The sequence below is a fragment of the Mustela lutreola genome, chromosome 6 (assembly GCF_030435805.1).
Source record: "Mustela lutreola isolate mMusLut2 chromosome 6, mMusLut2.pri, whole genome shotgun sequence".
NCBI classification, from domain to species: Eukaryota; Metazoa; Chordata; class Mammalia; order Carnivora; family Mustelidae; genus Mustela; species Mustela lutreola.
In genome coordinates this window covers 94,588,885-94,604,994 of record NC_081295.1, presented here as the reverse complement: position 1 = coordinate 94,604,994, position 16,110 = coordinate 94,588,885, and the positions used below count along the sequence as shown (strand labels likewise).

The window sequence follows — 16,110 nt, the reverse complement described above, 5'->3', positions numbered from 1 at the left end:
GAAAATAGTTTGAGGCTGTTAACTCAAATGGATTTTGGATACCTGTCATTGCAACTTCTTCTGGCTAGACCACTGCCTTCCCCCTCCACCTGAGCACAGGTAACTAAGGCCCCCTAACTGATGGCTATGCATTTCCATTTGCTTTCCCGCTCATTCCTCCTCCCACTTCCCTTTTCTTACCTGGCATAACGTCCTGCAGGACTCTGTGGGCAAAAGAAACATGAAGCAGTACAGCAAAAGCATGTGAGTCATCGTCTTCCACACTGCTGTATCTCTTGCTTCTAGAAAAATCAATGAAAAAGCAAAGTGTTTCCAATCCGAAGCTTTCGAAGCTTCTCCCTGAAGATTCAGTCAACCTGTAAGCCCAGGTTCTGTCCTTCTTGCCGTCGTCTCAAATGTCTATGGCCCAGAGGTGGCATCCCTGCAGCCTCCCGTTGGTCCAGAGAGGCCGCTGGCAGCTGGTACTGGGAAGGGCGGGCGATGGGATACCTCCTGTGGGAATCCCTCCAAAGGAAGCTTCCTGCTGGGTTGCAATGAATAATAGCCCATGTTCAGGGAACCAGAATGATGGTTCACTCCCTGGGTTAGGCAGGCCTGAGAAACGTGTGGGTGGCCACAGTAGAAGGTGAGCTAGGGTTCCTGTGTGCAGACTCGGGCCAGAAATATCTTTGGAAGGAGAGTAAGCTCCAGGCTTCGCCTGCGAGCCTCACTCCCACCTAACTCTGGAGCTGTATTTTCATAGGTAGGTAGCAAAGTTCAAAACCGATTCTAGCCAAGTCCTGCCATTGGTATTTAAGCCCAAATTGATGTAAAAACTAAAACGGTTCCTTGGCACCCAGAACAGTGCTGAACATATGGTGGGCCCATGATACACTCATTAGAGAGAGAGGAGAGTGGATGGGGGTAGGGCAGGTAGTCAGGAAGAGCTGACGATTCGTATCAGATCCATGTTCTGTAGATGACTCAACATAAGTTGAATGTTTTTAGAACTAAATTTTAATAGTTTTAATATTTTGCATTTTGAGTGAAATCCTCTTTGAAAGGTATTTGATGTTTCTTTGCTTTTAGATGGAAGTTTTCAGAGGACTTGGTGTCCTCAACAAAGGCCAGGAACTTTTGCAATGGTCAATATTGGCTATTTAACCATTTTTAGCCAGAAAGGAATGGCCTTTCTCCCAATCATGCATAATTCTACAGCAAACAATGCCATTATTTTGAAGACTAGGCAAAATGTCTCTTTTTAACCATATTTCCTGCAGTGAAATACCTATCTTATTAAATCCAATGACTCAAATATTTTACATTGCTAGTTTCAGCCTGTTGTTTTAACAGGGTTTTCTGAAGGTCAGAAGTTCTTTAAGCACAAGGATTACTTTGTTGCTCATCAGTTCCAAGTGTATTTAGTAGCAACCCCTATGAAACCACAATTTCAAGTAGATTTCAGTCCCTTTGGCTTCCTTTTTCCAAATTTATGCCTTTCAAATGGATATAAATCCATTATGAAAATCACTAAAGTGACTTAACACAATCATCACCAATGCAGTTATTGCTTTGGGTAAAATCAGCAAAATCAGAAAGAAATTCAAGCGATTGATGAATTTGTGGACATTATTTTCATAAAATCTGAGCATGAGTCCAAATGTTTTTCAGAATTACATTAATTTTACATTAAAATTCTCATGATCCAGAATGTTTTCTCATTAACTAGAACTACTTTAAAAAAGAAGATTTAAAGAATAGCAGAAGACAACAATTTTTGAAGGGTTAGCACTGCTCCATTCAGATACTCAAATAGACTTTTTTTAAAAGGGGCTGGAAGAAGTTGAATGTTTAGATCAGGTGGATGGATCAGTATGAAATCTATTGTTTGCTTAATATTTTTAAGGTGTTGTTTTGGGGAAAAAATCTTCATTGTCTTGTTTTAAATTTTGAACATAATTTTGTTTTAATTTTATTGAAATGCATTTTGATTATCACTAAAATTGTTTTTATGTATGGCAAAGTGAGCACTTTGTGCTTTATATGGTAACAACTTTACAGACTTTACAGTAGGGACTTTTTTGATAGTTATGCCACTGTTAAAATTTTGGAGCCCAGATCTTCTAGCAACTTCTTTGCTATCTGGGACTAGCTTGTCACAGAAGGACTGAGGACCACAACTCTGGAAAACGGTCTTTGTGCAAGTTTCAACAACAGTGGGACTCTAGGTGCATTTTGAACTCTTTCTTAATTCTTTTAACTGGAAGAAACAGTAAAGTTGGCTTTTTTGGTGTCTTGCTTATAAAACTTCTCTTTAAGCAAAGTGGACTCAAATAAAATCCGTTTTTTTTCCTGATTTGTTGACATTAAACCATAGTCATTAGCTCTTTTTCCTAGTCCCTTGAAAGCACAAAGTCTGGAAGAAGTCAAAAGTATGGTGGCAAGACAGCAGCAGGAATCCAATCTTTTGATCCCCCAGCCCCAACCCCCATACCACCCACCTTTTTTGGAAGAGCCATTTTTCTTTTGAAAAGCCTCAGTTCTCTAATGGCTGAGACCGCCTTTGCCCGACTCACCCCATAACTTTCTGCAATGCAAAGGTAGCGGGAGTTTAACTCTTCTCTCTTAAACAAATGTTCGAAAATGTTGGTTTTGAGAATCCCAAGCCAAAAAAATTCATTACACACGCTCATTTCAGAAAAGGCTTATCTCTCAAGAACATACAACCTGAAAAAACAGTTACCTCATACAATTCACACCAAAAAAAAAAAAAAAGAAGAAGAAGAAGCAATTACATCAGCACTGACATTTCACAAAGTAAAATGTGCCAAATACAAAATGTTACAACTTTTTTCAGTGAAGAAACCATGTCCCTTCTCCTTTATAAAGAAGGAGGAGGAGAACAGTAGAGTGTACAGGATCCTTTTTCCAAACATCCAAACTAGAATATGTTTTCCCATTCTCTGCTGTCTACTTTCCAAATCTGAAAAAGGTGTTCATGTATGTGTTTATTCAACAAACAGAAGGTGAGCTCCTCATTTCCAAGCGATGTCCTAACAGCTCAAAATTAAACAACCACAAGGATAACTTCTTTCCCGGCCTGCTCACCACCTCAGGGAAGCCACAGGCTAATGAGGTTTCTGAACCAGCTCCAAGGGTACGGGAACTTGGACGAGCTTTGCTCCCTGGAGACCTGCAGACTCGACAAGTCAAAGCTAGTCAAAACAGCATGACAGCAAGAATTCCAAAGTTCCAGATTTCACCAAACGATTCTCGTCTTCGTTAACAATTTAATTTCAACATATCTCTTTCTCTCTCTTGTCAGATTCCTCCACCCCAAAGTCACGTGATTGACTGGCAACAGGCACAGCTCACTAAGGGAAGACAAAGCCGGCAGGAAGCAAGCACATGAGCTCCATGCTGGGAAGTGTTCTGTGCCTGGCCCCATCAGAAACAAACATTTGCTTAATTTAAACACACACTCACACATGTAAGCAAGAGAGACCAGAGCAATTTTATACGGTGATTTGGGAGAAAAACTCTACAACTGGAACCCTTAAATCTTGATCAGGGAAACACAAAAGTATTGGGACACGATTCATGGCAATCACAAACAAAAATAAACAAAACTCCAGACAGAACTTTACCAGCCACTCAGGAGTATTTCAATCCCCAGCTCTGTCAGTGGACAGTCTGCGCCTACTACTCGCATAATTGGGTTTTGTAGCAAATTACTGAGGTCCCCTGTGAGATCTGCAAAATAGTATCAGAGTTCCCAAACATACTGTGGGAATACACTTTGGATGATCTCAGGGGTGGATGGTCCCTTTGGGTCTGTCATTTACCCATCCCGCTGTTTTGCTTCTAGTCAATCACCAACCCCATCCCTCCTGCCTAAATGCAGACATCGTGGAAGGGAAGAAGAGAATAAAATACATAGTTATTGTCTGTTTACTCTGTGTCTGGCACTATCCGCATTAACTCTTAATGCCATCAAGTAGTTCTGTGAGACTGAAGTGACTTCCAGGATGTAAGGGGCTAAAAGTTGACCCTGCCGAACCTCCAGGTATGCTAAGAGACATATTTAGGATTGAGCCCAGGTCTATGATTTTTTTTTTTTTTTTGGTCTTATTGCTTTTTTGATAGGAGAAAGAGCTGATCCTTGTATGGGGTAGATTCTTTCAGAACAGTTCACGTAACTTTCATCTTGACATCATAAAATTTTATGAGCTAGGCAGGTTCTTTTAAATACATCATTCTGTCCCATCCTCCTTCTTGGCCTGAAGATGTAAAAAGGCTGAAAGGCTGATCACCATCTCTGGGGGTGTGGGGGGTGGGGAGAATAGGTAGATAGATAGATAGATAAGAGAGATCTAAGTTTAAATAACCTTGAAGAAATTTACAAACTGAGTAGAATTTCCTTCAGAATTCCTTTGTCCTTTCCCCTAGGTCATGTCCCCTGCTGCACCCAGATGATCAGGTCTCACTTTTAGCTCCAGAATCCTCACTGTGAAGCAACCTTTCCCACTTCAAGGGACTCCTTTCCTAGGTCTTATTCCTTCAGAATTCGTTTGACAAGACAGAACAGTTAACTAATAAGATAAGCTACCTCATAATAAATAAATAAATAAATAATTTAAAAAGGGCACCTGGGTGGCTCAGTGGGTTAAGCCTCTGCCTTTGGCTCAGGTCATGATCTCAGGGTCCTGGGATCAAGCCCGGCATCGGGCTCTCTGCTCAGCAGGGAGCCTGCTTCCTCCTCCTCTCTCTCTCTCTCTCTCTCTGCCTGCCTCTCTGCCTATTTGTGATCTCTCCCTGTCAAATAAAAATAAAAAATAAAAAATATAAGCTGCCTCACAGTGACTGAAAATGTATACAAATGGTTTTGTGATTTAGTCATCCCAGGTAACTGTACACTTAAAAAGGGATTTTCTAGAAGTAACTTCTGCCACTGTAGGAAATAAAGGCACTGACCCAGGTCAGTGGGCCAGATTCTAGGAAACAAGGATGCTCTCCTTGTCCCCAGCCACACAGAGCTACCTACCTACAAGGGTAGATGAGCCCTCAGTTTTCTCCAAAAGCCCAGTTTTTTAAACTTTACATCACTTCCATTGGTTTCCCTGAACCTTGGCCGAGTTCTCGAAACCTCTTTTGGAACTGGCTGCCTTCCTCCTAATGCTTGCCAGTTTCAAGTGATGGGTGATTACTCACACCTGAAAGGTAAATAGTAAACAGGGATGGATGTGTGCAGAGGGCATCTGTGTCAGGCCTTCGGTATAGGTGTGCCCCGGGAATCAGCTTCCTCATGAGTCACCATAAAACGCAGGAGAGAATTTATCTGACAGTCAGAAGGTTCCAGGACAAGTTAAAGAGATTATAAAAAGTGTACAAAATTTGGAAGAGAATGCTGAAAAAACCTGGTAAATCCAAATTATTATAGCATTGCAACACTTCTGGGACTCTATCGTATAGAAATAACGTATATAGGAAAACAGCACGATATGCAAATTTGCTGACGGCGAATTTGTATATACAGCAGTGGAAAAAGAGTATGGAAACAGTAGAAATGTCAAACAATAATGAAGGGAATAGGAAATTATGATAAATCTACATAAAATTATGATAACTCTATATAGACATTAAAAACACCCATGAAGAGATTTGATAATAGTATATAGAATTATATAAACATATATTTATATATTAGTATACTAAATGTTATATATTTATATATTTTTAGTATACTATATGTTATATATTTATAAATATTTAGTATACTAAATGTTATATGTTTATATATATTTAGTATACTAAATATTATAATTATAACATTATGTAATACTAATGGGAAATTAGTCAATAAGATGCTCTCTTAATAATATGCACATCTATAGAAAAACACTGGTGGGATTTCTCACTTAAGATGCTTGATTGGAAATGAATCATAGACTGTTTCTCCCAACACTAATATAATATTGAAAAAAAGCAAATCTTCACTAATTGCAAGAAAATGAGAAAAGGGGTGGAATTTTAGGGAACAACTTCAAAAACTCTTAAAGAAGTGGAAATTTTTTAAAAGGAGTAGAACTTTCTTTTCTCTTCCCATTTTAGCCAAACTAGAGTAGGGGAGAAAAAAAACCACTTCAGAAATCTCATAATCTCATTAGTACCCAGAAACATAGAGAGAGGGAAAACGTGAGAATCCTTTTATTTCTCCTGTTTTTTGGTTTTTGGGTGTTTTTTTTTTCAAAATTTTATTTTATTTATTTGTCAGAGAGAGAGCCAGCAAGAGAGGGAACACAAGCAGCAGGAGAGGGAGAAGCAGACTCCCTACAGAGCAGGGAGCCAGAGGAGGGGCTCAATCCCAGGACCCTGGGACCATGACCATGTTAAGCCTAAGGCAGACGCTTAACAACTGAGCCACCCAGGCACCCTATTTCTCCTCTTTTAATCAGAGACATTTTCAAATTGGATGTTGGCAAAACATTGTATATGGAGAAGAGTAATTGTGACTGACCGATGAGATCTCTCTTTCTCTCTCTCTCTCTCACACACACACACATACACAAACATGCGCAATCAGTTTAAGCTATAATTTTCTATTACACATCAGCTTCAGAAAGAAATGATAAAATAACTGATTAAGTTAAAAAAACCCAAAATCAAAATATCAAGAAATTCATGGGGACACCTGGCTTAGCATGTTGGGGATCTGACTCTTGGTTTCACCTCAGGTCATGATCTCAGGGTCCTGAGAAGGAGCCTTGTGTCGGTCTAAGGGCTGGGCACAGAGCCTGCTTGGGACTCTCTCCCTCTTCCTCTGCCCCTCCCTCTGAAATAACCCTCCGCCCACTTGCACACTCTCTCTTTCAAAAGAAAATTCATGAAACTTCAACAAAAGAGGAATGATAAAAAGTAAAGTATCAATATAATACCCGAGAAAATCAAGCAGAATGCTGAAAAGAAAAGAAAAGAACTGCAAATAGAAAGAAGTACTGGAAATGGAAGACAAAGATAACCCACAACAAGAACAAATCCAAACAAAGACCTAAAAATGAACATACTTAAAATGTATCTAAAGATTAGAAGGAAAAAAAAAGTGTTGCAATACAAGAGCATTTCCCTGAAATTTAGAGGGAGAAAAGATCAAAATAAAAGTACAACATAGCTGTCAAAAATGAAGAAGTGGAAGAAAGCTAAAAGGAACTATGAGGGTGCAAAAACCTTATCCTCCTAGAAAGGAATAAATCCACACTGCCTAAAATTAACAGGAATTTTTTTTAATTACTACCTCCAATCTCAATAAATTTCATAATTCTTCTTTTAAACATTAGAAACATCTTTTAGAAAATAATATCTCCAGATATTATTGTAAGGGGAGAAAGAAGTTCAAAAATCTCTTAGGTTCTACATGCTTCTTTTTTTGTGTATTTAATTTAAATAAAACTAAATTTAATAACTTTCACTTAAAAATAGCAAATATAGTATAATCACCTCTTTGTACTTACATTGATTTCTGCTTTTCTTTATATCTATGCATCAATCTATCTGTCCTTATAAATCAACATATATGCACAAAAAATATCTGGAATACTATTTAATCATTAACAATGACTTTTTCTGGTATCAGAATTGGGCATTGTTTCTTAAACTTTTATCCTTTAAATTTTCTGCTCTCTTTGAATTGTTTTACCATAAGCATATATTATGTCTACTAAAACAAAGGAGCGGTTTAAAAAGGAGGGAGTGACTAGACTGGAACCAAATATAGCAACATATTAATAGCACATATTTCTGGAGATGGGCATGTGGATGATTTGTTACTTTCATCTTTACCAAGGTTTTCCTAATTTCTAAATCTTGTTTTTTTTTTTTTAAAGAAACATAAATAAAACTCTGGAAGATACCAAAGTATTAGCAACTACAAAAAAAAAAAAGACAAATTTTCCATATATTCCCCTTTCTCTATATACAGAGTATGTATAGAGATACATCTAGGATATATTTTCTACCAATAATTAGATTTATAATTGGAAAAAATCAACTTTTTAGCATTGTGGCAGAAGGAGTACAAAATAAGTTAAAAGTCAAAAGATTAATTTTCTTCCTCCAATTTTGTCATGATTCATTTTATGAAATTTGACAAGATATTAATTTCTCTGAGTCTCATTTCTTCATTCATTCATTCAGAAAACATTTATCTTGGGCCAGTATCATGGAAGTACAACTTATGTTCCAGAGACAGTTATGAAGACAAAGGAGACAAGGTCTTCAGGAATCTAAGGTATAATTAAGGAAGACAGAAAATATAAATGGTAGAATTTAATGTCATAAGTATTCCCCTTGAGGTATACAAAATATACTTTATGGCAAAAGTCATAAACTATGTCAAGATGTCATAAACGCTCTCTGTGGGAATTTGGGGGACCATCCCAAACAAGTGACTTTTGGTGTGGAACTTGCAAGAGGCAAGGAAGAACAGTATTCCAGGCAGGGAAACAGCAGGTCTGAAGCAGGAATTATGTCAAGGGTTCAGGATGACGGGGAAGATCACAATGTCGGAGTATCAGGTGTGCGCTGGGAAAACAATACATGGAAATCATCAGCTAAAACCATGTTGATGCCCAAGTGAGGTGGGTTATGTGCCCCAGGAAAGCAATGGAATTCTTCCATGGACAATGAGGAGCCATCAGATCCTTTAGTGACAGGATCAGATTTCATTTAAGGAAAATTATTCTACCAACAGCGTAGAGATAGGAGAGAAGGCAGAAGTGAGGGCAAAGAAGCCAGTGGAGAGGCCATACTTTAATCCAAGTGAACAATTGTGAAAAGTGAACCATGACAATGGCATTTGGGTGGATTTCAAAAGACCCGATGACTAAAAGAGCAAGAAGAAGCAGCGAAGAGGTGAATACTATCAAAAATTAGTTTAGAAGAGTAAGCAAAATTTAGGGAAGAAAGCATATGTGGAAAATGTAGCAGAGAAAAACATGATGTTTCTAGACTAAGCAAGCGCCTGAGGGAGTTTTGACATCAATTGAAAGGAAGTATAAGAGAAGCAAAATAAAGATAACTGGGCTAAATATTTAGATAGTACTTATAGGGAAAAATTTGTCTCAGGATTGATGCATTTCCATCAATGCAAATTTTCTGCTACTTCTATCATCTATCAGCTTTCCAGAGACTTCAGCACTTTTTTTTTTCAATAAAATCCTGCTGGTCTCATGGCTGTGGAACACATGGAGCCATAATGCTCTGTGCTTCTGCAAAAGCCTCCCTGAACTCTCACACCTACATGAGTGAAGACGCAGAAATGAACAAGCCCACCATAAAAATGCATAATAATTAATCGTCATAAAGTAACTGTTAGAAGATTAAAATGCAGTCTCATCACCTAAGGATGATTTCTGAACTGTGGATGTCTATAAAAGTATTAACTTTGAATTTTATATAGTATAAATCCTCATGATTATGTTCATGGATGAGAAATAATTCCACTTTCTTGTCACAGAAGGAGAATATTAAAGTGAGAAATTTTAAAGAGCGCCCTTACCCTTACTCATCAGCCTGGCAGTGGAGGGATTAAAAATGGGGATTTCTTGGCTCAGCCCCTTAAATCTTACATTAAAATATGCATACTCATTCAACCAGAGATGTTTTTAACCAGATCACAAGTTGGAGTTTCAGATTACTATTTCATGTTGAAAATAGTTACTTCTGATGAAAAAGTTTCAGAATTTGTTGGTGGTCTTTAGGTGCCTCACATTCGACCTTTGGTACTTTCTGTATGTTACCTATATTTGAACATAATTATTCACAACTCATATGTACAGAAGATTCATGAATAATTATTTTCTAATAGAAACAGAAAGAGAAAATGTCCTTAAGTAGATCTTCAAAAATAATAAATAAAAATAAAAAAACAAGTATGAAAACAAGAAGCTGTTTAAGTCCTAAACCTGAAAAGATATTTCCATCCTGGTTCAGTTCTATGTTTAGGAAAAAAGTCCTTCCTCTTTCGGTTCCTAACATTTTAAATGCTTTCTTGCATGACATGCCTTTTCTTTTCACTTTACTTCTTGCTGGAATATGTCTTTTTAGACTTCTTTTCATGAAGATCTCTGAGTGGCCAACTCTTTTCATCTTTGAATGCCTAAAAATATTCTTATTTTATTCTCATTTGGGATGACTCAATGAATGAGTAAAGAGTCAAGACCTCAGTGTTTCTATTCAAAGTGGGATTTGTTTATAATCCAGTCCTTGGGCAGAAGAGACTTGAGCATCACATAAGTTTCGAAATAGCTTTCACAGATGAGATCCCAGGAAAAGGACAGCAGGCAAAGAAAACCAAGATATGGCGGGCCTAGGTGAATGAGATAGAGAACTCAGGCACAGCCAGCATTTTGAAGAGAAGCAAGAGCTTCCGGATAAATCCACCAGGAAAAGTCGGTACTGAAAGTATTTAGGACGAGTACACAAAGACCGAGATGCTCACGGGTAGCGGTACACATTGAGCAGTCGTGAAACTAGGTTGGCACAGATGTAACTGTGTTTTGCACTAGAACTGAATTTAATCAGCACTGGAACCCTATTTGAGCCAATAATGGAAATTTTCCCCTACAGGGTAAACACATTGATTTTCAGTTTAAACTCGGTCTCTTTTGGTCAATTCAAGATTTGTTCCTTCTTTTCCTCTTCTTTTCTCCCCAGGGATGATATCCTAGCATCAGAAGAGAAGCATGCTATAAGATAAGCCTCCAACCCTGTTAGCTTCTGCCAAGGGGAACAAGCACTGCCCATCTTTGGGTCTCAGTGCTCAGCCCCACATTGCCCACACTGAAACATCTGTGCCCTGCTCTCTTCCCTAGCAGCCAGGTCCACAGAGATCACACTGATAATTTTCTCAATGGTCAAAAACTACCTGGATTAGATCTAGTCTCTGCAGCCTCCCAGGGGCATGGAGAACTTTTCCTCTGTCTTCATCTGCTCTTCCTCCTCTCTCTTCCTGCTCTGATTCCTTCAGAATCACAGAGCCTTGCTCTCCCCTGAAGTCCAGTTCTTGCTACAGGAAGCCCAGTCTTCTTTTGGGAACAAGCTGGAAACATGGCACAATTCAGCCATTTTGTGCTAACTCAGTGCATCTCCTGCTTTCCTTCACTGATCACCCGCCCCATCATCCCCAGAACACAGACTCCCTGGTCAGCAACAACCCAATGCCCCTGGAGACAAGAGGACCTCCCATGGTTGACTCGGGGGCATGGAGGACTCAGATTTGAGAGCCACAGCACCAGGGACCATCACAAAAGGTCTGTACCTTGAAGCTCACACAGGAGTGATAGCACCATGCTCTTTCAGCTGCAAGACAATTTGAGACTGCTTCAGACTCTCAGAATTCTCGCCAGACCCTTCAAGAGAAAGTGCCTTCGAAGACAAGACTGAGATGGAATTTCTTGCAAGACAGCTGTGGCGAGAGGTGTGACTCAAGCTGCTAATCGATTTAGAGAATTTCTTCATGGAAACGTGAAAATGTATACTTGCTGCAACTAGAACATTATTTCTAGAAGGGACCTTCATTCATGGTATTTATTCAAATACATTATTTAACGCATAACAACTTACAAGGCCTGCTTTGATATGGACAGAGTTTTGTTTTGTTGTTAAATAGATTTAATTTGTATTTTGCTACACAGAACTTTCAAAAGAACAGTAAAATTCCCCATCATTCCATTCTTTAAAAACAAAGACATAATTTGAAAAATAGCTCTAATGGGGAGCACCTGGGTTGCTCATCTGGTTAAGCATCTGAGTCCTGGTTTTTGTTTTGAGATCAAGCCCCGCATCAGGCTCCATGCTCAGCACAGAGTCTGCTTGAGACTCTCTCTTTTCCTCTCTCTCTACCCCTGCATTCCCCTCCCAAGTTAATTTTAAAAAACAAATAAATAAAAACTTTTTAAGAAAAATAGCTATGATAGGAGATAAAGACTTGAACTTCTCAACAGCCAGATGTTCTCGAATTTAACCGTTCAGAACTCAATTTGCATTTCTTTGGAAGAATACACTGGACACCTATTATAATTATTATTTTTAATACTTTTACCTAGCCGGCCCCCACAGCACCCATGTAGGTCTGGAAACTGCTTACATCTCTCATGTTTACTGTGCGTGAAGCCATTTTAAAGATGGTCCCAACCAGTCCTCACCCCAGGGATTGTCAAACTTCCATAGAAGAGAAGAAGGGGAGCTCACTCTCTTCTCAAGAAGCAGACAAAGAGAGCAGCCCATGGCAATCATTTCTGACTTTGTTCCTAAAGGAGTTTGAAAAAACTTGCCAATGTCTGGATGCCAGTGTAGACCCGCTGAAGCAGAATCTCTGGCAGTAAGGGTCAGACACTAATATTTCTCCAAAATCTTTTTATTTTATTTTGAATAATTTTGGGACTACTGAAAAGTTGAAAGAATGGTACAGTGAACACCTACACACCCTTTCACCTAGATCGCATTAATTGTTAACATTCAGGGATGAATGAGTTTTTAAAAACTTTCCAGGTGATACTAATACACAGAATTGAGACCAACCCCCAGTGATATGTAACTGAGAAGAACTCAACTACAAAAAGAAGGACAGTGCAAAATGGAACAGATAGACCAAGAAGGAAAATGACTTTTTAAAAATAAGTTCTGGGGATGCTCTATTTAGAACCCTCTATTTCATGACCTGGGTTCTGTGAGATACCCTAGAATCTTTCTAAAAAGTCAGCATTGGGACTTAAAGTAGTGTGATTTGGGATCATGTTCATTGCAATCAGGAGATTCAAGAATGATACTCAAAGATGGCGTGATTCTACAGACCCACCCCTAACTGGAAATAAAACCAGAGTCTATTGGCTTGTGAGATCATGATTACATTAAGAGAAATACACGTCTTAAAAAACACACAGAAGGGGGCGCCTGGGTGGCTCAGTGGGTTAAAGCCTCTTGTCTTTGGCCCAGGTCATGATCACAGGATCCTGGGATTGAGCCCCTCATTGGACTCTCTGCTCAGCAGGGAGCCTGCTTCCTCCTCTCTCTCTGCCTGCCTCTCTGCCTAATTGTGATGTCTGTCTGTCACATAAATAAATAATTTTAAAAATAAATAAATAAAAAATAAAAGACACACAGAAGGCTTGAGAGATAAGAATATGTTAAGAGAAACACATTTTTTAAAATAACACACAGAAGCCATGAATACCCAAGATAATGAGATTGAAGATAATTAGACCACATGCTCAACTATGGTTTTGTGGCAATAGCAAGTGTGTTCTAAAGCAAATTGTTTTTCCACTAGTGAATTAAGTCCAATCTTGCATAATGCAGGTGCAGTACCAAGTCAGGAAGGGCTGGTGGCAGTGGGAGTGCTCTGCCCCAGGGGTGAGAACTAAGTATTTTATCAGTGACGCGGGTTAGAATCACTGCAACATGCTGATAATAAAAGGGAGACTGACTTTTAGTCGGTTCTATTATTTTTTTAGACACATTCGGAAATATTTTCTCCGTAGACACTGCAACCCATTATGGCCCAGAACCAGGACAAACCAGGTCCACCCCAGACCCCGTGCCCCCGCTCCCAGGTCTAATTTTAGAAAGACCAAGCAGTCACCAGGCTCCACGATGTCCCCTGATCTCAATATCTTTGAATAAGAATCCTGGATTCTATTTACAAATTTTCATTCATTTTGCAAAAAGACAATGATGCTGTAACTCTATATCATGCAAATACAGTCAGAACAGAACTTGGGCTAGTGCCCTATTAGGATACAAGCCCTACAGGCATAAAGTGTGCATTTTGCAGTCTTTCTTTCTTTTCTTTTTAACTTTCTAATTTTATTTATTTATTTGACAGAGAGAAAGACAGCAAGAAAGAAGGAACACAAGCAGGGGAAGTGGGAGACGGAAAAGCAGGCTTCCCGCAGAGCAGGGAGCCTGATGCGGGGCTCAATCCCAAGACTCCGTGATTATGATCTGAGCTGGAGGCAGACACTTAAGTACTGAGCCACCCAGGAGCCCCACTTAATGTTTTGCAGTCTTCTAAGTCTAATTATTTGCCCAACAAAGTACTTGAAATCATTTCTCTGAGCTAAAAAAATAAGTTGATGTTTCCAAACTCAAAGAATAGAAATGAACTCGGAAAAAGGAAATTGAATACAGTAAACCAAAGATAACGTGAGATAAACTCAAGCCTCATTCTTTTGTCTGTGAGTTTCCTGTAGAAGGGGAAAAACGCACTTTGTCAAAATTCAAATTCAAGAATTCAAAATTCAAACAATAAAAGTTTTTTTAGGATTTATTTATTTATTTTATTTATTATTTATTTATTATGTGACAGAGAGCATGAGCAGGGAAAGAGAGGGAGAAGCAGGCTCCCTGCTGAGCAGAGCCCCAGGGGCTTGATCCCAGGACCCTGGGTATCGAGCCAAAGGCAGCTAGCTGCTTCACCAAATGAGCCACTCGGGCGCCCCAGGATAAAAGTTTTTAAGCAAAACTAAACTCTCAAAATTTACACTCAAGAAATAGCGATTCCGAATCCTTCAGGAAAAGGAAGAAGAGCCAAGCATCCACCACAGCAGTATTTCAAGGAATGCTGTTAAAGTCAATGCCAAACACAGGCATTTGGGCACCCTCTCCCCTTTGCTAAGATAGGCAAAATGCAGAGAAGCTTATGAACTGAGCAAAATCTCCCCAAAGGCTACCTTCCCCCTGAGAAAGTCTGATCTGAAGAAAATAAGGTTCAGGATCAAACTCTTAATGCCATAAGTTAGTTGTTGGAACTGCAGGACTTTTTTTTTGTGAAGGTATGAACATATTCCTCTGTTTTCAGGGAGACTTTAAAATGATGATGCCTACTAATAAAAGTCTAAATTATAGATAAAACATTACAAAGGCTGATGAGGGGAAATAATGATTAAAAACAGTTAATTCCATTCTGTATTTGCTTTATTATTTTTAGGTCATCAGAAAAAATCATTTTTAGGTCATCAGAACTTAATCATTTGTAGTTTATCGGAAAAAAATAGTAATTTCTTTAAAGATTCCAATTTCCTGGACTCTGATATCTGGATGGGATCAGAGAAGCAGAGGGTAATAAAAACAAAATATTTTCATACCAGGCTAAAGAGCTTATTGCATTACATAAAGTGCCTCCGAAGAACCAAATTCTTTTTTGTTACTTACTCACTGTGTATTTTATTAATGAAACCCCAAATTACAAAGCCTCACAACTGGAGAATCATAATAGGTTGCTCATCTCTGAAATTCCTCTCCAAAAGAAGTCACTGGAAGGAGAAGGAGGATGTGGGAGTACTCACTGTGGCTAGCCGACAAAAAGTCACTGGCACACACGTCCCACTCTCTGGCAGCTAAAGAAACAGGTGTCAGTGGCTTTCCTTCATGGTATCTTGCGACAAATCAGCAGTCTGGACTCCTGCAGCTCTGAGTAGCCAACGTAGCCCCAAATGGCGGATTCTCAAGCTGAGGCATCCAGGCTGGGCCTGGCCCCGGTGGCAGCAGCCAGCCCCACATACAGGAGCCCTGCAGCCCAACAGACAAGCCCTGCGTGGGAGTAGCTCCTGCAGTGGGAGGGGCCCGGTGCCGGAGAATGGGTGAGTCACATACGAGGTGATCCACACACAGACTCTCACAAAAAGCAAAGGCTTCCCTTTCTGGCAAGGGAGCCAAGACTACAGTGGTGACACGGGATCCGTGATGGCAGCCGTGCCTTTGAACATCCTTATGAATCTGTCTACACCTGAAAACGAGGTATTATGGAAAAGACAAGTATCTGTGCCTGCAGCTCTGTCTTTGGCTGGCTTGTGGGTCACGGGGATTATGATAGTCTGGGTCTCTGGTTGTCTCTGGTTGCCCCCGGCAGTCCCTACATCCAGGCATGAGGTAGCAGTGCAATTCCTAACCTCTCTGTGGGTGGATGGGGTCATGCAAGCTGTTCTGCCATGGTGACCAGCAATTCAAAATGGTAGCCTGGGTCTCCAAATAACTGTAAGAAGCAGAGGGCCTTGCTGACCTGTGATGGGTATGAGCCAAAAATTACTCCTTATTGTTCTTAGTCCCTGGAATTTGGGAGCTATTTGTTACCTCAGC

At 39.5% G+C, this 16,110-nt stretch overlaps 1 protein-coding gene across 2 annotated transcripts in view; it reads right to left on the bottom strand.

The window, feature by feature from the left end:
- The window catches only part of LOC131834074 (adhesion G-protein coupled receptor F2-like), a 40,921-nt gene extending 25,283 nt beyond the window's left edge, over positions 1-15,638 (bottom strand). For both annotated transcript variants that reach the window (XM_059178198.1, XM_059178199.1), the window contains exons 1-2: positions 15,321-15,638; positions 181-281 (exon numbers count right to left, since the gene is read on the bottom strand). In XM_059178198.1, the coding sequence (XP_059034181.1) occupies positions 181-252 (72 nt within the window). In that variant the 5' untranslated portion in view covers positions 253-281; positions 15,321-15,638. The remainder of the gene's footprint in view (positions 1-180; positions 282-15,320) is intronic.
- Positions 15,639-16,110: the final 472 nt, after the last annotated feature.